This window comes from Crocodylus siamensis, chromosome 7, assembly GCF_052110815.1.
Source record: "Crocodylus siamensis isolate JL-2025a chromosome 7, ASM5211081v1, whole genome shotgun sequence".
In the NCBI taxonomy this organism is placed as follows: Eukaryota; Metazoa; Chordata; order Crocodylia; family Crocodylidae; genus Crocodylus; species Crocodylus siamensis.
In genome coordinates this window covers 65051164-65078027 of record NC_143401.1, presented here as the reverse complement: position 1 = coordinate 65078027, position 26864 = coordinate 65051164, and the positions used below count along the sequence as shown (strand labels likewise).

Below are 26864 nucleotides of genomic sequence, written 5' to 3'. Positions count from 1 at the left end.
AGTCCCTTATACACGCCCTTACTGTCTCCAGGTCTCGTGTGCTCATCTTGCTATTTTCTTCTGCTTGGGTACAGCTCTCCTCAGGTCTTCGTGCAGCTGTTTGACTAAATGTTTGGCTTCCAAGCATCTCTCCTGCCACCTCTCTAAGTCCTCATGTAGACCTTCTATTTGGTCCACCTGGCTGTGGACTTCCTTCTGTAGGGCCCCTATTAGGCTTTTGGCCACGTCCAGCTTTTGCTGCATCTCCTGCTGTTCCCCTGTCTGAGTTGTGACAGCCTCAGGAGACCGAGCCGTCCAGGCCGTCATCTCCCTCTGCATTTCCTGCCGCCTTGTTTCCCTCTCCTGACTCTTCTGAGCCTCTTGGGAAATCAGTTGTTCCAACCTCCTAGTTTTCTCTGCCTCCGCTGACACTAGGCACCTGATTTCTTTCGCAGTTCCCTCCTTCTTACCTGGCAATAATTGTCACTCTAAGGCTACTGACTTAGCCTCGACTCTCTCTTTATGGGCCTTTGCTAGTTCTAACTCCCACTCTAATCTGGCTACCTTCTCTTGCATCTCTTCTATTCTCAGTTGCCAGGCAAAGTTTTCCTGCCCCTGGCCCTCCATAACCCCTTCCCTTCCTAAGCCATGATTACCCTGACCCTGTTTTCCTGGGTCAAGGCCTTAGTCTTGCTCCCAAATTCCCAGCAATGGGTATCCTCCCTCAGCCCCACCTAGCAAGCTGTATTAAAACTGTCTTTCTACAAACGTCCGTCTTTCTATTCTAGCCCCTACGTTCGTTTCCCTTTTCAGGGACACGGGTTCCTTCCCCATGCGTGGCCGGTTCCTGGCCAATGCACCACTTGTCACAGGGCAGGGACCCAGGAACGGCCGTGATCTCTCCTGGTGCTCCCTACCGTGCCAAGTTGTCTATCAAGCACCCTCATTCTCGCCCGCCACGTCTTTGATGACACAAAGTATTATAAGGGAGGCTGCCCTTTGTCCCTTGGACATGGTGCTCTTATTTATCCTGGCCCCCGTTCCGTGTAGATTGATTTGGTGCCCCTCCCCCCCCCCCAGCCTTATGGGCTGTGAGTGGCTCCTATCACCCCTTATACCACGCCCCAAACCTCTCAGATGTACCGGACGTTGTTGAGTCAAATTACTATTGCCCGCACCCTTGTGCTCGCCCTCCCTGGGGCTTCTCGCAAGCACCCTCTGGGCTTCTTGTCGGTGCCCACACTGGAACTCCTCACAATTGGGGCTCAGGCGGCCTTAGCTGTACCTGGCCCCCAGACTGCCTTCTTGGGTCTATATTCCCTTTCCAGCTCAGGCGGCCTCGGCCTTACCTGGCCCTTAATCCAGACTGTTGTGCCCTCTCTGGCACCTGACTGTTGTGCCCTCACTGGCACCAGGAACCCTCCACACACTACTGGGGAGCTCCTATGAGGCCTCCTCCAACCCCTTATAGCCTTACCCGGTCCTCCGGCGTAATAACAAAAAAACCGTCAGCCAGTCAGCCCCAACTCAAACCCAAGCCTTCTGGCTAAAACTCAAACCCTAAGCCCTCTGGCTAATCATCATTTCCATCCCTGCCAGGGGTTCCTCTGCCTAGTGTCCTCACCCATAAGCTGCTCAGGCCATCAGGCTTCTCAACTCTGCCTGCCTCAACAAAGCTCTGACTTCCTCAACCGCCAGAGGGGAACTGACTCTGGTCTCAGCCTGGCTGGTTTATATACGCCGGGTCCTGCCCCCTCCTGGTCAGCTGACCCCTGTAGTTGCCCCAGCAACCAACACCTGTCCTTCTATAGGTGCAGGCACTTCAGTGCCCTGCGACAAACCATTTTCATTGCTCTCTGCTGGACTTTTTCTAATGTGTCTACAACCTGTCTGTAGTGGATGCCGCAAAACTGGTCACAGTACTCCAGATGTGGCCTCACCAGTGCTGAATAGAGGGGAAGAATCTCTTCCTTCGATCTTCTGGCAATGCTCTTATTAATACAGCCCAATTGTGAAAAAGTCTGTTAGCCTTTTTCACAGTAAGGACAGCCTGTTGGCTCATGTTCAGCTTATTGTTCACTGTAACCCACTGGTCATTTTTTGCAGAGCTGCTGCTTAGCCAGTCAGCCCCCAGAGTGTACTGTTACATGGGATTGTTCCATCTTAAATGCAGGATTTTGCACTTGTCCTTATTTTGAACCTCATGAGATTTCTTTTGGTCCAATCCTCCAGTTAGTCTAGGTCTCTCTCAATCCTAGCCATACCCTCCAGTTTATGCACTACCTCCCCAGCTTGGTGCTATTTTCAGATTTTCTGAGAGTGCACTCCATCCCATCTTCCAGGTTGTTGATGAAGATATTAAACAAAACTGGCTCCAGGACTGACCTCTGGGGACTTGAGACTTGCTGGCACCTAGACATTTGCATTAGCCACTGTTTACTACCCTCTGAGCTTGATAATCCAGCCAGTTTTTTTATCCATCTTCCTGTCCATTCATCCAACCCGTACTACCTTAGCTTGCATGTGAGAATGTCGTGGGAGACTGTATCAAAAGCCTTGCTGAAGTCAAGGTATATTATGCCCCCTGGTCTCGCTGCATCCACAGAGCCAGTCATCTTATTATAGAAGGCAATCAGGTTGGTCAGGCATGACTTGCCCTTGGTGAATCCATGCTGACTGTTCCTAATCACTTTCTTTTCCTCCAAGTGCATGGAAATGGATTCTTTGAGGATCTGCTCCATGATTTTTTCCAGGGACTGAGGTGAGGCTGACTGGTCTGTAGTTCCCCAGATCCTCCTTCTTACCTTGCCTAAAGATGGGCACTCTATTTGCCCTTTTTCAGTTGTCTGGGACCTCTTCCAACAGCCACAAGTTTTCAGAGATAATGGTCAGTGGCTCTGCAATCACATTAGCCAACTCCCTCAACACTCTCAAGTGCATAGCGTCCAGCCTCATAGACTTGTACATGTCCAGTTTTTCTAAATAGTCCCTAAACTGTTCTTTTGCCACTGTTGGCTGCTCAGCTTCTCCCCAAACTATGCTGCCCAGTGCAATAGTCTGGGAGCTGACCTTGACTGTGAAGACTGAAGTGAAAAAGGCACTGAGTACTTCAGCCTTTTCTGCATCATCTGTCAAGTAAGGGACCCACATTTTCCCTGATCTTTCTTTTGCTGCTGACATAATTGAAGATACCCTTAGATTTTATAGACATTAGGGGCTGGAAAGGACCTTGCAAGATCATCAAAGCAGGAGGTCTGCTGGGGTCAAATGATCCCAGCAAGGTAAGCATCCAAACATTTTTTGAATGAATCCAGAGTAGGTGCTTGCACCACCTCTGTGGGGAGTCTGTTCCAGATCCTGGACACTCGGACTGTAAAGAAGTTTTTCTTATGTCCAGTTTAAATCAGCCTTCTAGAAGTTTGTGGCTGTTAGACCTTGTTATCTCTTGGGGAACAAACCCTGGTGAACAACTGTTCTCCAAGATCCTGGTGCACACCCCTTATATACTTAGGCTGCCACCAAGACCCCCTGAGCCTTCTCTTCTCCAGGCTGAAAAGTCCCAAGGCCCTCAGCTTCTCTTCATAAGGCTTGCTCTCTTGGCCTTTGATCATGTGTGTGGCTCTCCTTTAAACTCTCTCAAGCTTATCCACATCCCTTCTTACTATTCTTCATGTCTCTTCCTAGCTGCAACTCCAATTGCACTTTGGCCTTCCTGATTTCATCCCTGCATGCCTGAACAATACTCTTATACTTCTCCTTAGTTATTTGTCCAATTTTCCCCTTGTAATCTTCCTTTTTGTTTTAAGCTCACTGAAGAGTTCCCTGCTAAGCCAAGCTGGTCTTCTGCCATACTTGATAATCATCCTGCACACTAGGATGATTCTTTCCTGTGCCCTCAGTAAGGTTTCTTCAAAGTACAATAAGCTCTCCTGGACTCCTTTCCCTGCCTCAGACTGGCCTCCCAGGAGATCCTGCCCATTTGTTCCCTGACTGAGTCAAAGACTTCTCTGAAGTCCAGGGTCTTTACTCCTTCCTTTCTTTCCACAGGATCCTGAACTCAATCATTTCATGGTTCTGTTCAAGTTCCCATCCACTTCTATTGATGTACTGTTAAGAAGAATCTCTTTACAGTAATACAGTATTGTTCCCATAAGTAGACTGTACAAATAAGTACCCCAACATTTTTCAGGCTTATTTTTGGGAAAAACAGATTTGTTTCCCCCCCAAACACAATTGATAACTACAGGTTAGGTCTTGAATAACTGTTGCCCTTATAAAAATCTTACAGGATAGTTAAATAACCAAGGAAAAAACACAAAGCTGGAATGTACCAAAAATACTGAAAGAAAAAAAGCACTTAAAAATTGAACTCAGCATTGTTATTGCATGTAAAAAAAGGGCAGGTACAAAAGTAAGACTTACAGACGGGTTGACTCCAAATTTTTATAATTCTTTTTGGAGAAAAAAAGACTTATAATCAGAAGACTATAGTAAGATAAGCTTACAGAATATGCTGTTCATCCAGTACCTATTACTTTGGAGCATTTGTTTTAAAGATATTAATGAGAAAATCTGGAATCATCAGAAATACGTAGAATAAAAAAATCTTCTTGTTCTCTATATTTTGTTGTACATGTGTACTCACTTTAAGTGGTTGAAGATACGTGGATGACTATCACTAAGAACTGTTTATTAATATAGTTATACTGGACTTGTGAAATCAATATGTAAAAAAGTGTGTATGTAACTATGTATGTATGTTTTGTATATATGTATATCAGTTCTGTAGGCAAGTTTTTTACCTTATACAACATTTTAAAATTCAGATCATAGACTCATAAAGCATAAAAAATGTTAGATTTTTTGTAAAATATACCTACCTACCTGAAAGTCTAACTTAAGCTTGTGCCACCAAACCTCTCACTAGCTATTCTCATATTTTTCACAGCCTTCATTGCCTTTTCAACTATTCCGAGCTTGGCAAAGAAAATCAAATTATTTTTTGCTTTGGCACCTGTAGCCACAGTCAGATTCTCCAATAGCCCTCTGGTAAAACTGGGAAAGTTTCCAGACCTGATGCTCAAGGTAAGCATTTCAGGCTAAATACTTTTTCAAAACTCAGGAAAAGTGTATTTCTTTTCAGTTCTAAAATTGGTTTCCAGAGAATGGGCGTCTACACATGAATTTAAGCATGTCTAAATGTAATGTGCATTAAGTGGGTTTAGGCAAGCGGCTGCATGTACAGGCATTTAAAATGCATTAGTGCTGTGTGTGGACTGATTTGGAACTAAAGTTAGTCCCAAGTCAGTCCACATACACAGTGTTAATGTGGTTTAATTCGTCTATACGTAAGTGCGCTTTAACTATTCATGCTTAAATTTGATACCTGCATTTGTCACTTAAGGGCTTTAATGCCATATCTCATACAATTAGAAAAACCTATTTTTACGTAGGATGTGTCTGACACAAAGACATAAATGGCGCTCAAAATGGGAAGCAGCAACAAAAGAGTTTCTAAGAAATCTAAATATGTATAAGAGCAGAATTCCGTCAAAAGTAAAAAACAAAGTATATCTTGCAAGCTTTAGTTGAAATGATCAGAAATGCATTTACTCATTTGCTCATGGTTTTACTACTTTTGCTTCCAACAAACCATGGTTAATTTATTGGTAGATTTTAATAGTCACGTTGTTTCCTTTGTCATTATGCAGAGTGATTTTTAGTTTTGCCGTCAGCTTCTGCAGATCTGCTTTACAATTGCCTCCACATTTTTCAGGCTTTATGTAGATGTTCCTGTATCCTTTATACTCTTGTGCTCTAAAATCCATTAAATCAGAATATCTCTTGGAGAACCTACATAGTTTAATACATTCATTTTGGTTAAACAAGTTTTGGCAGAAACTCCGCTTAACAGGAGCATTCACCATGCATTGCATGCTATCTGCAGGGTCTATGCAGTTCACATGAACCACACAGTTTCCACACAGAGGGTCATACAAGTTACTGCAGATTGGAACTTGGGCGCTGGGATGTCATTTTTTGTTTCTGAGGCCCTTTTGAAACTGCAGGATATACCCCTGTGAATTTTTTGTGAATTTCACTTGTTTCTAGCTCTGTTTCTTTCCTCGGACAGATAACATGGGCAGAATAATACCCGTTTGCTTCCTGTGTCCTTCTTCTCATAAAGAGCCCGGATGCTTAATCAGTTCTATAAGCTGCTCAGTGCTTGCAGCTGAGGTGATTTATTTTCTAGAAATCCCCATGTCCATACAACTTGGCCTGGTCATAACAAGATATATAAAAAAATTAGCATGAGAGCACACAGCTACCCACAAATCAGCAAGTGAGGTCACGTGCTTTGCTAGGGCACTTTGTGAGATGTTCAAACCCATGGATGTTTTAAAAATATCTAACAAGAGGAAGCTGCCCTATAACCCAGCTTTGTTTTTATTCATGTGCTCTGAATTGAGGAAGTTTTGAAAACATAGCTGGCATATTAATTTGCCTGTATACATGCAAGGAGGCTGCTCTGATGTGCTCTAATTACAGTACATCAGAGCAGACTCAACTGAATCTGCTGGACCATGCTAATTAGCATGCCTCCAGCAGCCTCTGCATCTTGTGTATCAGTATCCCCATGCTTCAAAATGGTGGTGGGGGTGCTTTAACTAAAGCTCATTCAACGAACTTTAGTGAAAATGCCCCTGCTGCCATTTTGAAGGATGAGGACACTGATACACAAGACGCTGTGGGTGCTTTAATTAGTGGCTCTGGGGCCACTCTAATTGAAGTGCTCCCTCTACCTCCAGAACTCATGTAAAAATGCCCATAAAGACCATCTGAATTTAAGAGGTGCAGCTTAAAATAATGAATTCAAAACAGTTTAAAACTTAAAAGTTTGGAATTGATTTAATGATTGGTCCAGTTCACGTGTATTGTTCTTTTTTGTGTATTTGTTTTTTGGGTTACCATTATGCATCCTGATCACAAAGATACTGATCATAAATTTCACAGCAGACTTACAACTTAGATTAATATGATGTCCACTCCTTCATATCACAGGTCTTCAGAAGTAATTATCTCAATTAAACTATTGCATAACATGTAAAGGCAAATCAACTTATACTGTTGTGTATGTTCCTTGTGCTTGTTGTTTTACAGATTATATTTGGAAAGAAACAATTCCTGCCTCAAAATTGGATACTGAAGTGGCTTGCTACCCATATTTGTACTCACGAATTACTTGATGACCTTTGTGGCAATATCTTCTTTCTTCTTTGTGGCTTTAATGAAAGAAATTTAAATATGGTATGTTCTGAATATACCTAAAAGGTTTCTTGGGGACTTTTTTTGTGCCTCCTACTGCTAATGTACAATGTGGTGTGTATACTAGTTTTTTTAGAAAAGTATAATATTTGCAGTTTGAATGAGTGTCTTTCTTGCTATAGATGAGAATCCAACTGTATGAAGTCTGGCTATTAAAAGCGGAAGAAACAAAATTTTGCATGTTGTTAAGTTGTGGATGGAAACAAATTGGTTGGAGTGTGGTTGGAAACAAATGCAGATGAGATTTAATGGCATGAGAAATGAAACAAGAATTCTTACTCCCTTTTAGAAATGAGGAGTAAAAATCAGTATTCATAAGTGCTTCTTGCTTGGCCAATTTATACCATCTGAACTCCAAAGAAAAAGTTAAAGCACAGGAAACAGTGGGTTTTATTGCTGACATGTTGATTAAGTACAGTCGTGGGTCTATATGCAGCTTTTTTTCGTGATCCCCTCAAAATCCTAATTAGTTGTACCTATGCAAATCTTTTGAAGAAAGCTGTCACTGGGGATGTCATTTTAAAACTTGATGAGGGAACAAGTGTCACTTAGGACATAATTTGACTCTCAGAACCTTTGTTGCTGAAAAAGGAAAGGCTTCATTTTGCTATTCCAATCTCAGGCTGAGGTCATAGGACTGATCATTAAAACAAGAAACCTCCTCTTAGAATAATAAGAATTTCATAGTTTCATTTTTAAATCCATTTGTAGAGATGAACAGCATTTGGAGGATGAGTCAGAACAGATCTATAAGAATCTGTATAAAGATTTGAGGTGCTGGTCAGCACTGGGGCAGGCAGAGTGAATTGGGCTAGCCATTCTACGAGTAGTAGCCAATTGAGAGGGCAATGAATAAGCACATTCTGATATTCTCTATGAATTTGTAACTTCAATTAAGTGTTTTCTCCATTCTTTAAACCTCATTAAAAGTGTATGACACATCCCTGTGCTGGAAATCCCAACTCAATTGAAGCTTAGCAGCAGTCTTGTTGCTGAACTCAGTGGGGCAATTATTTCATCCTTGGTGGAAGGATATATTACAGAATTTTATCCAAAAATGTGACTGCAATATTTTATACGAAACAAAGTGCTGAATTTGTATAATGACCTGTCCCAGTCCCACAGTTTTTCATAGCTCTAGATCTGGGTCTGAGATTTAAGTCACGTGGATTCATGTGATCATGCTTTTCTGGATGTTAAGTAGGATTGACAAGCCAGTCAGTTGACCAGACAGATAACGAACATCTATTTTCTGACTGAAGTCAAACTCGAAGCCAAAATCACCCTTCTGTATGTGGTGTCCTACCTTTTCTTACTGCATTATTGTATCGACTGTTAGCAAGGGCAGGATTAAGGGCTGATCTTGGAGTTCTAGGGATAAAGGCCAAGGAAAAGAAGAACTATTACATTCAGAAGAACACCAGTCACATTTATACTTACCTATTCTTGTTAGTTATAATCATTACAATTGTTTAGAATTTAATTTCACTGTTTTACAATATCAGTTAATTTGTATTTCTTTTAGCATGAATGTATAAGCTGTTGAAGATTGAAGTCTCTCTTTGCTGTTATAATAACTTAATGTTTAAAGTACTTGACCATTATCTGAAAATGATTGACCAACTATTTTTGGACTGATTAGGTACCTAGCTCTTCAACCCAAGCTTTGACTTGCAGGAAAATGGAAGTCTAATAAACCAAAATTAGATTAACAGCCTGCTTTTGTTTGACTGAATAGTCTATTTAAACCATTAGAAGAAAGAAGCACTTAAAATTAATAAAAAAGTGTTAAAGTGCTTCTCATATTTAATACTTTTTAAATTATTTAAAATTTGCATATGATATAAAAATGCTTCATGCTCATTACTGCCAAATTTAAAGTCAACCTGTTTTCTAAAAAAAAAATCAGTGTCTTAAGACTAGCATAGAATATCAAACCTATATTTCTTTTGACATTTAGTTTACTTTTTGTCACTGCTACTTTAAGTTTTAGTGTTCCATTGCTGGGGCAATGAAGCTAGGTTTTCTAGTTCCTGTCTCCTTTTAGAAATTCTTATTGTGCACGTGAACAGAACTATTGTCTGAGTTCACAGGGTGTCAGGGGAAGGCTTCTCTCTGCTTACCTTCACATTCCTGGCATTTTCTTTGAAATTACGAAAAAATGAACCCCCCTTAGTCTTATTGTTTTAAGAAATGTCCAAAAAACAAAATGAACCAAAAACCAACCCCCCCGCAACGCTGAAGTTGACCACATTCTTCAATTAGTGGTTAATATTCTTCAAGACTTTAGCATCCTGTCTAGTTTGTGCTTGTTGTATGCACCCAACTGTCCAATTAGAACTTATCATTCCTCATTTGAACTGGTCTATTTGGTTGTAAAGAAAGCAGTAAGGGTTGGAACTATTGCACTTTGAGACGACAGTTCTGATAGACTGTTTTCTTTCTTGCAGAGCCGAGTTGATGTGTATTCAACACACTGCCCTGCAGGGACATCTGTACAAAACATTATTCATTGGAGCCAGGTAGAACATTCAAAATCTGAAGTGCCTTTCACCCTAGCTTGTTTATAGAACACTGTATTGTTTAACAGAAATGAGGGAATGTCTTAAAAAGATCCTGAGTAAAATTCTGAAACTTGCCATAAGTAATCTTGAACAGTACCTTTTTACTTTTATATAGTTAAAAACTGTGAGAAGTTGGCCTGGCTTGTAGCATATCCTTTCTGCTCTGATTCATACTTGTTCTCAAAATTGGCAGTTACTGAAATGCTTATTGCCAAAGTGGCTCAGCTGATTACATGACTGAATTAACTGGGTAAATGTTGCAATACAAATGCTCCGAAATAACAGCTCGTAAGAACAAAATTCTGCTCAAACTGTGCTTACAACGAGCAAGATTTTCAGAAGTGCCCATATGTACAATTGTGTCTGATGCGTCCTGTGTGCATCCCTGGAAGTCTAGATGACTGCATCTTGTTTCTTGTCAGTACCTTGGTGCCTTGTCTTGTGGCACTTGTTTTATAGATGACTGGACACTTCTCCAGTTAATATGCATTTTTATTTCTTTACAGTTCCTAGGTGCAAGGTCTTCTACTCATGCATTTGCTGACATTATGTTATCATGTACTTGCTTTTAGGCTGTGAAATCTGGTCAACTCCAAGCTTATGACTGGGGAAGCAGAGCTGCAAATTGGATTCACTATAACCAGGTAAAGTTTGCTTAACTGAAAAACTTAGCCTTGGGAGACAAATTAAAGCTTTGAAGGTATTGGCAGAATATACATGCCCAGAGGATCCTGTCAGGCTATGCTAAGCAGCTTGCTTAACAGCTTCAGTTAAGCAGGCTGAAGCCTGGGTTAGTGCTCAGGAGGGAGACCTGTCAAAAAAGGCAGGCATTGTAGGATATATTTATTTAGTGGACATTTCCCTCTGAGTAGGCTCTCTACTAAAAAGCATGGTGGTACAGTCTTGCTGGAGGGGAAGCCTTTTGAATTGGTTTTAACCAAAGTTCATTCTGCTTAGATCACTAACGAACCCACAGCACTTTCATCAGAGGAATTTAATTTTGTTGTCCTGTCTAGTCTTCAGCCTCCTTAAATCCTGCAGTTTCATTTGCATTCCGTGATCTTCTGGCATCCTATGCATAGCACTGGAAACTTTTCCTCAATTACTTTAGTAACTGAAATTAACTTAGTGTAATACAGACTAGAACAGTGATTCTCAAGAACAGTGCCATAGTTGAGATATTTTGAGGGTATCTCACAAGATAATCCCTGAGATTTCAAATAGAAGTGTTAAAACCATTCTGCCCTGTTGTGGTCTTTTTGAGGTCTTTGCAACAAAAGAATTGCTTTATTATATTACTGAAGTCAAAAAACAACTCAAAACTAATAGCTGGCATTTTCTGAGAGGTGCTTTGAGTATGAGGGTGTTGCTGCATGTTATCTTTAGGCTATACTAAGAGCTCTTAATGTGTGAGTTTCCATACACTACAGCACAAAAACTAGTGGTAAGCACCCTCTAGGCATCTTAAAGTTATGCCACAGTGCTGTGTGACTGTTCCACAGAAATAAAATGATCAATTTTGAGTCCTCCAGCATCCCAGAATACACTGTCCCTTCCCCTGCTTCCTACTCTGTGTGGACAGACTTTTCTACCCCAATTGTGCAGGGGGGTACATCAAGCCAACTCCCCCTCCTGGCCCTAGGGGTTGTGAGCCTGTGCTAGCAGTGCAAGCAGCTAGCAGTGCAAACAGTGCCAGCTGGGGCAGAACAACCCCTGCAGATTTGGTTCACCAATAACCCCCCCACTCCTAACCCAATCCCAGTTCATTAACACCCGAGACTTTTTTTTTTTAATTATTTTTCACTTCTTTCATTTTATTTTTTGGGGGTTTATTACTTTCATTTCACTTCAGAGGCTGATTTCCTTCATTTCACCACAGACCCTGCCCCCATGCCTTTTTGCGTCCCAGTTTCATGCTTCCACCCCCACAGCTATCCTCTTCCACCTAGAACAGGCATCCTGGCTCTCCTGCCCTCCAGTGGCAAGTCACAGTTGTGCAGGTCAGATGACATTAAACCTTAATGTGTGACCACTCAAAGTTTGTTCTAACATTAATACCACTCAGTGTTGCATGGCACTTAATATAGCATAAAGGTAATGTGTAGCAGCACCCTAGAAGAGTTGGGAACCATTGGGCCAGAAATATGTATTCATTCACATATTCACCTATACAATCAGGTTTGAGATTAAAATTAATTCAGTTTGGTAAACTATTTTTTCTTCCACCTTTGTCCCTTGCTAGCTTTTAACCTTAGAAAGCTGTATCCTTTCCATTGAGCCATCCTTAATATGACACAGTCTGGAGTTAGAATTTCCCCTGAAGTGACCCGTGCTCCCCACGCTTGTGTTACTCGAAAGCAAAGAGAGAGGAGAGGCTTGGATTATGGCTTCTGTCTTCTTTTTGCACTTGTCAGTGTGATGCACTGATAAGAACCTTGTAGACTTGTTCTTTTTAAGGTTTGAGCTGTCTCTTTTTAACAAGGGGTGAATGAATTTATATAAGATTTGTTTTCTCCCTCCCTAGACCACACCTCCCTTCTACAAAGTAAAAGCAATGACTGTGCCAACTGCTGTGTGGACTGGTGGACACGACTGGCTTGCAGACCCAAAGGATGTGAATGTGTTGTGCACTCAGATCCCAAACTTGGTTTACTACAAAAATATTCCTGAATGGGAACATTTGGACTTCATCTGGGGTCTTGATGCACCCAAGCGCATGTATAATGAAATCATTGCCCTGATGAAAAAATTTCTCTGAATTGTCTGGTATCTTGGGGATTAATCTTTCTAAATTCCACTTTTGAAATGTTTATTTTTATGGCAAGAGCAAATAGATCTTTATTTATGATGCATTTTTAAAATGCCTATGAATTAATATCTGTTTTTGGCATACACAGGACATGTCTACATGTGCATTTATGATGGCTTAAATTTACTGTGCAGTAAATTACTGCACAGTAAGCAGTAGTAGGCTGGCATCTACATGCAGGCATTAAAGTGTGTACAGTGTTACTGCACAGCAAAGCATCTATATGTGTGTTAGTGTGCAGTCACTAATTGGGCATAAATTTGATATCTGTGTGATGCAGGTATCGAATTTACGCTGAAGTTGGAGTAAATTGCCGCATTTACTGTGCAGTATGGGTGTGCACATGTAGATATAAACCTGTACTGTGCAGTAATTTTGGTTATTGCGCAGTAAATGCCTGTGTGTAGATGTGCCCACAGAGTATTATTTCTCTCTCACCACAAAATTCTTTTTCCTATGCTGCTGTTTTCATGAAGTTGAGAAAACAGCAGTGGGACCTTCAACCATGGAGGCTTTACATTCATGCAGATTTAAGTATAGGTTTGAAAGACAAATTAACACACTCATCATTTCAGCAGCTTGAAAGTTCAAAGAATAAGTACTTCACCTTGAACAATACCTCCACAGATATTTAAAAATGACCTCCCAGATTTTGTGACTGGTGCTAATGAAGAGATATTTTGGCACTGGCAGTACAGCAAGCCTTTCTAAAAGTCATCTCCCTGTTTTCCTTGCACGTTAATCTTTATTTAGCCATATTTAAAAATAAAATGACAGGTTACTTTAGTTCAAAGTTTTAGCTAAGAAGTGTGGTGCAAGTTTGCAGTGCCAAATGGAATTGCTTCTTTTGGCCTTGATAAGTTTGTCACGCCCTGTGTATCCAAAATAATGAATCATTGAAACTGGACCACAGTGTTTCATGTTTAAAGTGTCAAGTCTCGATGAGCACTGCTGCTTACCATTTGTCCTTGCAAAATGGTTAAAGGAAAATACCACTTTCTGTAATGCTAGTACTAGATTCTGATTTGCAAGGGAAAGCATGGCAGATGTCGGTAATAAATCTTGTTTGCACTGATGAATGACCACTAGAGAAAAAAGGCTCCAGTATGTGACATTGGCCAAGAAGGGGCCAAGGGCAATTATTTAGTGGCTAAGGTATACTTTCATAATTGCTTAATTAGCTTCTGATGCACTGATTATCTTGGCTACATATATGTTGTTCTTCACTGTAGAATTTTCTCACAACCCCTGTGAGGCATGGCAGTATTGTCCCTGCTTTTGCATACAGGAAGCTGAGGCAAAGATAAAGTGACCTAAAGTCACATAATATTTTTTTGGTTGAGCAGGAGTTGAACCCAGGTCTCCAGAATTCCAGTCCACAACCTCCACCTGAAAGGTAGCTTTTTTCATTAGTGCCCTTTTCTCCTTGGTCTTTAAAATTTTGAATTTATCTACAAGTAATGGAAAATATTTTTAAAGAAGTTAGAAAAAATATAAGCCATAACTCGTGGGGGTTTTTTTAAAACTTTTTGGTCAGGCTCAGGGAATCCTTCAGGCTAAGGTTACATTATTTAGAGAAAACAGTTATTGATTGATATTTCAGTTATGGCTCTTAAGAGGGTCCATAAGCATGCTTTATACTGCTAGCATTGGTGTTTGCTTCAAATTATTGTAATGCAAAGAAATCTCTAAAAGAGTCTAAACTGGTAAGAACAGCTGTTGTGACAGTACATGACATAGCAAAGCGATGCACATTGTACTCATTAAAGCTTTAAATATTTTCAATGAAACTGGATTGTCTGTGCTGGTATAATGGTGGGGTTTTGGATTTGGGGGGGGAAGGTATTTGGTTTTTTTGCTTGTAGTGGACTGGGGCGGCTTGTGCAGATAAACATTCTTTACATGATCTTTTGGTTTCTAGCACCAGTCCTGAATACATAAAACATAAGAGCAAAGCAGCACAGTACACTTCCATGGTGTCCGTTGCTTCTAAAAGGTCACTGTTTAGAGTTAACAGCCATTCCTTGGATATTTGGCTTCTTTTGTGAGACTTTCAAAAGAGACTCACTCTAGTCTTGATAGAAGGAACTATATTGAGCTTGCGAAACATGATTTATAAACCTTCCAATAACTTGTAATGACTTATTGTAAAAGCAGTGAAATCAAAGGTTTATTTTATCACATCCCTGGACAACTGGATTGCTTAGGATTTTGTCTGATTATAAAGCATAGAATAATAATGTTGTGCAAGAAACTAATTTCCAAACATTTAGAATGTTGACCAACAACAGTATTACTATGGAGTAATTGGCTCTCTATTTTACTCCACAGCATATTTAGTTTGTAGTAAGGATGTCTAAAGCAGGTTCTGTTGCAGGTAGGGTCACTGGAGAGGTGGCAAAAGAGCTAATTTGCAGTGAACAAAGGGTATGTCCCCCCAGTAAAACTGACACCACCATGTACAGCAGTGTGAATGTATTTACAGCTTCTACTTCTTCATAAAAAGCCTTACCCTAGAGAATGACATTTTCTCTGGAGTGTGTGCTCTGTGGTATCTGTACACTCCACTTTTCTTTGAAGTAACCACATTGTGTGTCTGTCCTGTTTGAACACTGATACTATTCCTTTTGTAATGTATTTTACTGATACTACTATGTTTAGGACATGCGTGTGTGATGAGAGTACAGTAGAGGTTGTATGTTCAGGTAGCAAGGAATACAAATTCCCATTTTCTGCTAGCTCTGCTTATCAGGGGAATGCAGAACTGACTGGAAGCAAAACCAGAACCATGTACCAAGTTGAACTAATACTACTTCACTTTGCCTTGCAAGAAGTGGGATGGGAGTTATGAATATTAGGCCTGTGTGAAGCAGCAAGTATCCAATTCGGCTTCAGATTTGGCTGATTCGAGGGACAGTGATTCGATTCTCAGTGATTTGAATCACCGTTCTGATTTGATTCAGCCGATTCAGATTCAGAGATTGGGCCGCCGAATAGGGCTGAATCTCCTCTGAATCAAACAGGTGGTGGTGATAGTGGCAGTGGCAGGGATGTGGCGGTGGCGAGTGGGGCTCCACCCCCCTGGCTGCTTCCCCAATTCCTCCTATGGCTGCCCTGCCCGGCCTCAGCATCCCAGCACTTAAAAAAGCCCTGCACTCACCAGCTGCAGTGGCAGCAATCAGCGCCTCTGTGGGCTCATAACAGAGCCCCCCTGTGCAGCGCAAGGATCATTTCCCCCCCCACCTGGCACCCACACGGCAGCTGTCACATTGTACAGGTGCAGCGTGGCTTGGCAGGGTGCTGTGGCAGTTGTCCTGGAGCTGGGGCTGCTCCAGCAGTCATCTGGAGCCCAGCAGTGCTCCACTCAAGCTGCCTCATCTCCCAGACAGCATGTGAAGCTCTGCGGCACCCTACCAAGCCATGCTGCACCCGCGCAATGCGACAGCTGCTGCCAAGTGCCAGGCAGGGGGAGAGGGCGATCTACTGCCCCCCCGCCCCACACTGCATGGGGGCACTCTGCCACAAGCCCCCAGAGGCTCCGATCACCACTGTTGCAGCCAGTGAGTGTGGGGCTTATTTATTTTTTTAAGTGCTGGGATGGTGGGGCTGGGAGAGTGGGTGGGGGGGAACACTCAGGAGGGCTGGGGGAGCCATCAGGGGATGAGGCGAGGTGGGGGTCACCCCATGGTCACCTCCCATCCTCTCCTCCAGCCCCCACCCTGCCCCCTAGTTACTGGCACGGAGCCTAGGTCCAGCTCCCTGCGGATGGTAAGCGGGGACTGCCCAAATCTCCAAATCAATTTGGAGGTTTCCAATTAAATTCAGAAGCTTCCGATTCAGACCTTTTAATGGGTCTCCTGACTCGATTCAGATTTGGAAATTTGGACCCCAAATCGGGCCAAATCTCCTCTAAATCTGTAACAGGGTGTCTCCTCGTCGGATCTTTGCTGGCTGCCCTGCTCCTGAGGTCTTCACTCACCTGCCATGCCTTGATGGAAAAATATGAGAGTTGCTACCCATTACTGGCCCGGCTGACAACGGCCTTACTACCCGCTCTGGCCTCCCCTCCACGGGTCCCATGCCTTGCAGATGTTACTCTGGTGTTACTTCTCTGGCCTGTGGCCAGAGCAAACTGTGCATGCAGTTGTAGCTCTTTTCTACAGCCCCAGAAGGCCACTCACATACCACCTCTCTCTCACCAGCGTCCCATTCACTCCACTGGCTTTCACCCAGCCTCTTTCATACTGCCCTCTTTCTCAGGGCCACACTTATCCTGCCTGGCCTCACACCTGCCCTCACCTCCTGACTCTGGTTGGAGCAGCCTCTCAGCCTGATGTTTCTCCTTCCTTCCTGCAGCAAACTGCAGCCCAGATTATAGCACTAGGCCAAATGACTGCCCTCATCAGGCACCTGGCTGCTGCCTGTTTGCTGTTCTTGAAGTGACAGGCACCAAAGGTGCCCTGTCACAGAATCAAATCGGCTGCTGAAGCTTTGCACAGACCTAATGAATACCCCTATCCCAAGGGCTACTGTGGCTGTAACAGGTTGGAGTTCCAGGGTGGTCATGATGCCCCCTGGTGGCTACACAAATCCTGCCCTGGCTCAAACTAGCTCTTCGGGTGCCCTCTCAGTTCCTGGTCTCACCCACCATGCCTTTGGTGTTAGGCAGCCTCCCTCCTAATAAATCTTGAGAGTCTAAGAGTGAATCTATCATTGGAAGTATCGGGCTTTGGGTTTTGGCCTTCTCAGCCTCTGCCCTTTTGCTCTAACTGAGTCCTGTAGCCCTTGTCCATGGACTGGACTGAGCTTCAGTGTTCTCAGCTTCTTGACTTGCCTGCTTAGGTTTGTGTGTCAGACTGCAGCACCCCCCTGAAGGTGCTATGGGACCTCCTTAAACACCCCTACAGTTGGACCCCCAAGCCTTTGGGTCTATCTGTATCAGGCTTCTAGATTCCCCACATCTCTGCTGTGGCCAGTCAGTGACCTCTGGCCTCTTGGGCCCTGGCCCCACTTCAGGCTAGTTGAGACACTACGGGGCAATCCCTCAGTAACCAACCCAGTATACTGAAATCAAAATCTCAGACACAAATCCTACCCTCCGGGGTCAGGGTTTTTGAGCCTTCCTAGATTAAAACTGATCAAAATACACATATCGGTCCTTCTGGCTCTACCAGACTGCTGCTCCAATCCTGGGCCTAAATCCTTCGCTAGCCTTCAGCTGTCTGGTAGAGACATACTGGCAGGCTGCTGCTACTACTGCACATGCACCTTTGCAGTGCTCTGTCCTGCTCAGCTCCCTAAACCAGACTGCCTAGCCTTATTCCTCTTCCAGTCAGCTGACTTTCTCTGGGTTGCCTGCAGGTGCCTCCTAATTAATCCTATTAACTGGGGTTCAAAGATTCACAGCCCAGCCCAGCCCCAGCTGTGTCCTGCTTGTCCTGCAAGGCTGTGGCTAGGCTCCGGCTCTCTTGAAGTGACAGAGCCCCTCAGGTGCTCTTTCCCACTCTCCTTGTAGACTTATAAGTCCTGCAGTGATAGATATGCTTGAGTACATGAATGGGATGAAGCAAGCCAATAAGATGAACTAAAAATGGAAAGAGGAAGGGGAAATCATTCCAGTGGCATGTAGTGAGTTGAATTCTGAACTTTACCAATGCAGATTGTACACATTTAGCAACTCTATAACACTTGTGTGATGCTCTAGGGACTGCAACTTGCACCAACATAACAAGGCACTAGTTTAGGAGCTAAAGGTAATCTGCAACTATTCCCGCTGAGTTAGGTTTTATTGTATTATTCTATGATCAACAGCTATTAGAAACCAAGAGAGTGGAGGCCACTATGTAGCTAACTCCATCAATATCCATTAAAGATGGATATTAAAATCTGAAATGTGTACAAGTCCAGGATTGCTCTCCTAGAACTTACAGCTTGCGTGCACACAAAATGCTTTATGCTTCTGGAAGGAAGTGTCTGTCTGTCCATGAAGTTCCTGATTAGAATCTTGGACTGGGGTTTTGATAGAGCAATTTGCGACGTGCATTCAGATTTTTCTTCCTCTACAGGTATAGAAGTATGTAAGAGTTCAGATAAGATGTGGCGATGTCCCATTCCAAGCACATCACAAACTACAAGTAATTCTGTAATGTTAGTATTACATTAGCCCTTGCATAACAGCAATGTTGCTTAAATAAATCTTATGTGGTGATCAAAAGTTACCCAATAATATTTTCTAAGTAGAAGTTAATGCTAAATTTAACTTTCAGAAAGCAATTTACCTTATAGGTCAATGATTCTCAACCAGGGTGATGCAGCACCCTTTGGGTGCCATGGGGTGGCTGCACAATTTTAGCACTGTGCAAACACCTAGGTGAGATTCTCAGGCTAAATCCAGAGATTGCAAATAAGAATCCAAAGTATCAAAAACGTTCTGACCTGTTGTGGTCTTTGAGTTCTGTTCGACAGCAAAATTGCTCTTTTATTTTTCCATGGCCAAGAAACAAATGAAGGCTAAGAGCTGGCATTTTCCAAGAGATGCCTTGAGTCTAAAAAGGTTGAGTACCACTGTTAGAGGTGGTAGAGAAATTTGGATAACTAAACTTTTAAGGTTTTATTTCTATGCGATAGTGAACTGCTACTGGAAAATTTCAAAGAACCTTCTTCACAGGAAAAGGATAGTTCATAAAAAGTAATTTTTTTATGGAAACATGAGTTCCAGTTTTGGCAGGAATAGCATCTTGCCTCTGGAGTAGTTTCTGGTCCTCCACCACATCCTGAAGTGCAGGGTTTAAGTCACGAATCTGGCATGTGGGACATGATTCAGTCAATTCCTTGCTTTACCTGATTTGCACTAGGGACTAGTCTCCCCTAACACCAGCATGCCTTTGGCTATTATGTGGCCCCCACTGATTCAACAAAACACAGCGGAACCACAAAACTTTTTTTTTGAAAGATCCTTGTTTTGTCTCCTTGCGGAACAGAACATCTTTTGAAATTTTAGAAGGCATCCAAGGATTAGAAAACTACCTGCTGCTAGTTTTATTGATATAAGTTTCCCTACTGGAATTCTCCCTTAGAGCCACTTCTTCATTGTAAAGTTGAAAGTTGTGACTGTTTTCTGTCACACGGGGGTGCTATTTATTAACAAATAGGACTGCAGAAGGCACATTTATCTCCGGAACTGAGAAGGCTTTGTCTAAAATGGTGCCAGTAGCAAGAGCTGTAGAGTCCAGCGGTCACACTCTTTCATGAAGCATCTTAGAGGAAGGTGAGTCTGCTTGAAGGACCCCAGGTCTCTTCTACTTTTCCAGCATGCTCACCAATTTGTCTTTAAGTCAGAAGGTTGTCCTCCTACCTCTCTTTCTTCACTGGAATCTGTTGCTCAGGTAAGTCCTGCATGGCTTTCCTCTCCACCTGCCATCCTAAGGAGTCTACCTGTCTTGCCCTGCAAATTACCTTTTCAGGTAAGAAGCCTAAGATGTGTTGGGACCTGCTCTCTGACCTACCCCCTTCTGCCTTTGGAATAAAACAGAACTACAAAACAAAATGTGAGCAACCATATCGGGTAACAAAATGTGGGCAACCACAGAGCAGTAGCATCACAGCCTTTTGCTCCTAGGAGAATAAGACACTGCAGTTTTCTCACTGTTAATATTTTGCTCTTGATGGTATTTGGACAGGGCTTTTCAGCAGTTGAGTCCTTCAGTAATCCTGATCTCTTTGGTTTCTATAGAAGGCTACACATCATGACCTCCACTGTTCCCAGTTCAGACCTGTATGTAATCCCAGGTCTAATAGGCAAACCCTGGAGTTGAGCCCTTACAGATTCTAATCAGGATCTATCTGCACAGCCTCCTTCCATCCCATCATCTGTTCAATCTCAATTCTGTAACAAGATTCCTGATTTTTGCAGACAACCCATGTGAAATCTACTAAGACACGGGAATTTTGGCTGCACTACAAGCTAAGTGGAAAACACTGGATTTATAATGTTGAGTTAAATCCAAAAGACCATGCAAACAAAACTCCATTATTTAAATAAAAGGAATGCTTGGCAATATATATTGCATTGATACAGAAATCCAACTAGAGGCCCCTTGCTTAAGGTACCATGTGCTGACTGTTTGGAAACCTATGCAAAATGGAGTTGAATAATTTTCTGAGGCTTAGAAGTCTTGTTACCTCCAATATGTGAGGAGGCACACTTAGGCTCATGAGCCATTGTTGTGTCTGAATGCAATCACATCTAATAAAAGCAAGGGGCCATGAACAGCATTAATTCCAGTACCAGAGGGAACTCATTGAGTGCCCAGGGCAGTGGGTGTGGGGTCGTGGATTCAAGGAAGGTAGCAAGGGTATGCTGACCACAGTATATGGCACAGGGAGAAAGAGAAGCACCATTCTGCTTAACGCCCCCCCGCCCCAGCCTACCCTCTCCCGACATACTGATGTGGTGCTGCGCTGCTCAGCTCCTGTGGCCAGGCACAGGCAGCACAGGGTTTGCCAAGCCAGTGCAAAGGTTCAAGGGAAGGCAGGGGGACAGTATCTTCATTTTACTTGCTCCATTTGCCCACTCACGCCCAGATATGCTACTTGATCCAGTGTTTCATCCTCCCAATCTCCTGTAGTAAGGAAAGGAACGTGGAGCAATGCCTGCTGTTTTCCTGCTCTACCTCATGCACCACTACTGCTTTCACCTCTGTGCCCATCTCCTTTCGATGGTATGTTCTCATGCCGCCTTTGCCCGATCTGCCGCTCTGGCCCACCAGGAGCCTTCGTGTAGGCCCTGGAGGATACCTCGGTTGTCTTCAGGTTGACCCCAAACTCTCCTGCCACTACTTTGAGTGTTACTTCAGTGGAGGGGGCCCCCTCTGAGGATGCCTCCAGTGCGGTCCTGCGTCTCGGCAGGCATTCATGGGGCTCCAACCTTCCCTACACCCTGGCCATGTGCCAACCTTCAAAATGGGCCTCCTAACCCTTTTTTGCTGCCACCCCCTGCTGATGTCTTCCCTGGGCCTCTGCCGCTCCTCCTGTTTTCCCCGACGCCTTGTGTTGCCTACATCTGAGGCCATTAGCCTTCACAAAGTCCCCACACCGTTGTGTCCTCGTTGTTAGATGACATCCCGTCTGCCTTGGCCTAGCACTAAGAGCTATGCTAGCCCACTTTCGCTAGGGGCAGAAACTAGACCGACCCTAAGGGGGAATATGAGTAACACCTTCACTGCAAGCCCCTCACCCTAAGGTGACCTGGCATAAAACCAAAATCAAGATGCTGCTACCACGACTGCCAAGGGAACGTGACAACAGAAAAAAAAAAGACTAGACAGGGAACACCCATAGGGAGTCCCACACCCTCCTGAACCCTAACGCCCCATGTCTCATGCACCCCGGGCTTAGATCCCAGCCTTCACCCCCAACCGGGGTCTCTCTCTCCTTCTCTCTAGAGTCCTCCTCCATCCTGGAGCTGTGACACCCGTTGCCTCTACTGAGGGCTCCTCCGCTGGTTATCAGCGCGGTTGCTACAGCCCTCCTCGGTGGTCCTGTCGATTTCCCATTGGTCGTCCCTGCCATGGGGACACCTTGTAGCTCCTACTGTCTCAGCCCCTGTCAGTCTTCCAGTTGGCTGCAGCTGCTACTTCTGCTGCTGTTGCCACTGTCGCCTCAGCCGCAGCTTCTGCCACTGCTTCTGCCACTGCTGCTTCTGCTGCCACCTGCCGTGACCACATGCCGCAATTTCCTATGGCTCCTCGGCTCCTCAGGCCCCCCTCCTGTGCCTTCAGGGCACTTCTTATTTCTGCCAGGTGGCATCTCCCTGTGACGTCACTCGGCCTCAGTTGAATATACGCGCGGGTGACGAATCGCGTGGGCAGCTCCCCACCGCGCATTTTCCCACTCTTCCCGGCCCCTGCAACATGTAAGTCATTGTTTTTTCTTCTTTCTGCCTGGGGTTTGCCTCTCAGTAAGGCTTCCCCCTTTTCTGGGCCTGTGCCCCTGGGACAACCTCTATTAACTGCTGCCTGTTAAATCCTTGATTTGTTGAGGACTCTTGTGCAGGACAGGTGAGGACAAGGACTGCAACACCAATACCACTGTAATATTTTTTTCAGGAAGCTTAAACATGCTTTTCCACAGTAAACTTGATATTTGGTTGGCCAGATGTTTGGTACTTATAGCTTGGTTGATGGGCATCGAACAGAACTGGCATCAATGTCTCCCAAGTATTCAGACAGAGATACTTGAAACAGTTTCTTTTGAGCATTTGAACACTCTATTTGTTTGATATAGAGGTGCGGGAGGATTTTATGTGTATTACAGAAAAAATCACTGTAATGTAATTGAATAGAAGGGCAATTATGCATATGCCAGACTTAATTGCTAACTGTAATTCATTAAACCAACAAACCCTGACTTCATAGAATTTTCTGTCCCAAAATATCAATAGGCTCACAAATTTGCCTCCTTTGGCTCTGCTATGAAAGAGAAGTCAAGCCAAAATATTACGTTTAAAGGACTAAAATTTAAATATTTAGATTCAGATCTTTGGCTGGTGTCCATTAGCATAGCACAATTGTGTCTGTGCCTTTACCTCTCTTGTGTGAAGTGGATGGGGCAATTCTTGGAGGGCCAGATTCAGCCGCTGTCTCTCATGAGTTGTGTCAGACTACTTGGGTGTTGCCACTCATTTCATTGGCCCTAGTTATGGAGTGAGGTAGTGCTGAGTCTGGGGAAGGATGATAGAACAGAGTAGTTCTTGTGCTCAGAATAGCCCTTTAGGAGGGCGGAAATAATTCAGGGAGGAAGCCCTGGGAGAAGATAAACTATAGTTCACTTTTTTATTTTGACAAATAGGAACGTCAGCAGAGAATAGAAACCATCATGCCTCCTTTGCTTTTCCCTAGTAGGTTCAAAGGGAATTAAAATAAAGAAACTTGTCTACATGAGTATAAACAAGGACTAAATGACTGTGCAGTAACCCAAGTTCTAGCACAGTAGTGCTAACAGATTTTTTTGTGATGTGGACTACGCAGTAGTCTGAGACTACTGCGCAGCAGTGTCATGTCATGGTTGCTGCCACGTGACACTACTGCACAGTAGCCTTGGGCTACTGCGCAGTCAGCATCTCATGTAGATGCGGCCCCTGAGTCCAGGTGTAATGTCAGAGTGAATTCTCTCCATAGGAGGAGTTCTTAGGATATTCTTGACAAGCTGTGCTTTCCGTCTTCAGCAAAGACCAAAAAGCAAAAACCCGAGTTACTTTGTGATTATATAAAGAGTGGTTCGAAAGGGCAAAGTACTTCCTCCCCATCTTCCCAGTCTTCAGCCATAAAATTGCGTTAGCAAAAGTTGAAAAACAGGGAGCCAATCCAGTGAGCCATTAATTGGATGCAACCAGATCAGGCCTAGATCCTTTTCAGGGCAAAAGACGTAACTACAAAGTTCTGTGTTTACACAGGTGCTTTAATGCCTTTGATAAAACTACTAGAAACTTTTACATTATGAAATAGGTTTGTACAATGCTTATCACTGTAATGTTGTATCTATTTGATTCTGATGATGCATGTAGGGATTTAGGCATTTCATTCTTTTTACAAAGCAGTTCTGTTTGTTAAAAGAAAAATCAAGAAAACAGAAAAAAATATCTAAGATTGATGGGAGCTTTGAGATTTTGGTGAGTGCAGGATCATGAGCTGATTTTTCTATGAACCAGGCAGATATGAGATAAAGCCACTCACTTTGGATTGACAGCTCCGAGCTGTCCTGATTTAGGGTTTTGGTTGAGTCCTTTGTAGAGATTAGGAACTGTCTGCAAACTTGGACCTTGGTTTAGATTTCCAATCTTTGAATTGCCTACAGGGCCTGAGAGAGGAGGTCAGTTTTGGGGGGGAAGGAAAGTGAGGAAGATGTGGGGAGGATGGGCAGATTTTGGTAAATCTCTGGTAAGAATCGCAGGCAAATACTTCATATGGATAGGATGATTGATATGTACCTATTTTCTGGATGGGGTAGCAAAATCAGTGTGAGTGATAGGATTTTAAAATAATAAAAAGAGCAACAGTTGTCAAGGTACATTAGAGAAAGCACAGAAAGCACTACAGTCCCTTTTCTCTGCTCTTTAACAGAGATATAGCAAGCACTAAGAAGTAAAAGAATGCTTCTCCGAGTTGGATAATTGAGGCTGGATTTTGTATCTTCTTAAAGTTGGTATTTAGTGCTTAAATCTACTTGCACTAATGAGAGAACTCTGCTCTGAGACTAGTGTATCCTGTTGTTTCCGGACAGAAAGGATATTTTCCTTTTTTGTCTGTTAGGAAGTGAAAGGGGCGGGTTTTTGAGAGGCATAAAGCCCTGCGAATGCAGCACAGTCCCAACAGTTACAGACTGCAATCAGCATGAACTGTAGCATGCAGAAGAGAGTCCTGCTCAGCAGTGGGAGGGATGGAGAGTTTGACAAGTTGGCTCTGCAGTTCTTCTGGGACATTGTCAAGGAGAAGGAACCTTTGGTCAGGTCACCTTATTTTCCAGCACTGTTTTCCTTTACAGCTTACATGACTTTCTGCCTTCCTTATGTTGCATTGGACTTTTTAAGCACTAAAATACCAACCCTAAGAAGATACAAAATCCAGCCTCAGAGTTATCCAACTCTTGAAATGATGGTGCCTTGTGTACTTCAAAGTGTTTATCACCACATGGTCTTGATTTTCCCAGTGACGGTTGCTCACTGGTATTGGAGACCAGTGCATCTACCTGTGATGGCCCCTGAGCTGCCCAAACTCCTGCTGGATGTAACAGTTTGCCTGCTTCTCTTTGACTTCCAGTATTTCCTGTGGCATTTGCTTCATCACAAGGTATCTTGGCTGTACAAGACGTTTCACAAGTTTCATCACAAACACATTTCTACATTTGCTCTTACTGCACAGTACTCCAGCGTATGGGAACTGCTTTCACTTGGATTTTTTGCTGCCATCAATCCAGTGATGCTGAAATGCCACCCTTTGACAGAAATGGTTTTCTTCCTTGTTAACATTGCACTTTCAGTGGAGGATCATTCAGGTTATGACTTCCCATGGTCAACTCACAGACTGGTGCCATTTGGCTTGTATGGAGGAGCTCCACATCATGATCTCCATCACCTGAAATTCAGATCTAACTATGCTCCATACTTCACCCATTGGGATAAACTCTTTGGAACATTTGCTCATGTACATCCAAAGTAAGGGAGCTTGTCTACGAACTAGCACACTTTGTGCAACTTCTAATCTGAAAGAAAAGTTTAATTTTTCAGACTGATCAAAGTATGAATAGTTGAATTCAGCTATATGGGCCATAACAGTTATTTATAACAAATATTTTATATCTCTGCATGTCTGTCTGAAATTGCATTTTTTAACTATATTATTTCTATTTGAGTCAAACATAAGGAAGTATTAAGAGACTTTGCTTTATTTCCTTTGAATATCCCAGCTTTTATAAAGCATGTTATATATTGGTGTATGATGTTCAATACATACACACAGAAATATTTTCTTACTGTGATAGAATGATACATGATATGAATGGAAACTATACACATGAGTTTTTCTATGAAATTTTATCTGCCAATTTATATTCATCCACACTGATCTTGTTCAAATAAATTGCTGTCTGACAGAACTAATTCTCTAATTTGGTTTTGGTTTTCTGTGCAATAATTTGAATATTTATTTTGTGTACCTTCTTAATGGTCTGTTTTTAAAGTGAAATAAACTCTGTTGTAGTTAAAGTGATCCTTTGTTTTATTACATTTAGTTCTCAATCTTCAGTGTGAAAATGCATGTATGCATAATTTGGCACTTGTATCAGATCACTGGTTGACAGTGTCTCTTATTAAAAGATAAAGGTTCATGTAAGTAAATATATCTACTGAGTACCAGAACTGAACTATTAGTTTGTTCTCTAGAAAGAGTAATAAATTGACTATTTTTTTCAGCTTTTGATAAAGGAAAGGAAGAATTCAGTTTAAAAATCTGACCTACATCATGGCATGAAAACAGAACACATTCCCTCAGCAACAGTATAACTAGCAAATCCTGCAACTGCCAACCTCCAGCTTCCAATTTTAAGTTATTATTACTGACTTGCAAAAGCCTGGTTAGAAATTTGAATGAAATTTACTCAAAATTGAAAGTAAAATTCCTTTCATGGAAGGA

At 42.8% G+C, this 26864-nt stretch overlaps 2 protein-coding genes across 2 annotated transcripts in view; both read left to right on the top strand.

The window, feature by feature from the left end:
• The window catches only part of LOC149859899 (putative lysosomal acid lipase/cholesteryl ester hydrolase), a 30540-nt gene extending 16072 nt beyond the window's left edge, over nt 1–14468 (top strand). Inside the window, exons 6-10 of the mRNA XM_090057157.1 lie at nt 4928–5064; nt 7141–7287; nt 9756–9827; nt 10442–10513; nt 12394–14468. Coding sequence (XP_089913283.1) covers nt 4928–5064; nt 7141–7287; nt 9756–9827; nt 10442–10513; nt 12394–12627 — 662 coding nt within the window. The 3' untranslated portion in view covers nt 12628–14468. The remainder of the gene's footprint in view (nt 1–4927; nt 5065–7140; nt 7288–9755; nt 9828–10441; nt 10514–12393) is intronic.
• A 5552-nt stretch (nt 14469–20020) lies between these two features.
• CH25H (cholesterol 25-hydroxylase) lies at nt 20021–26539 on the top strand. Its single transcript, XM_090057158.1, has one exon. The coding sequence runs from the start codon at nt 25068–25070 to the stop codon at nt 25890–25892; it is 825 nt and encodes a 274-aa protein (XP_089913284.1). The 5' UTR covers nt 20021–25067; the 3' UTR covers nt 25893–26539.
• The last annotated feature ends 325 nt before the right edge of the window (nt 26540–26864 follow it).

Coding starts and splice junctions, on each gene's coding strand:
- CH25H (XM_090057158.1), top strand. CDS start 25,068: ATGAACTGTAGCATGCAGAAGAGAGTCCTGCTCAGCAGTGGGAGGGAT.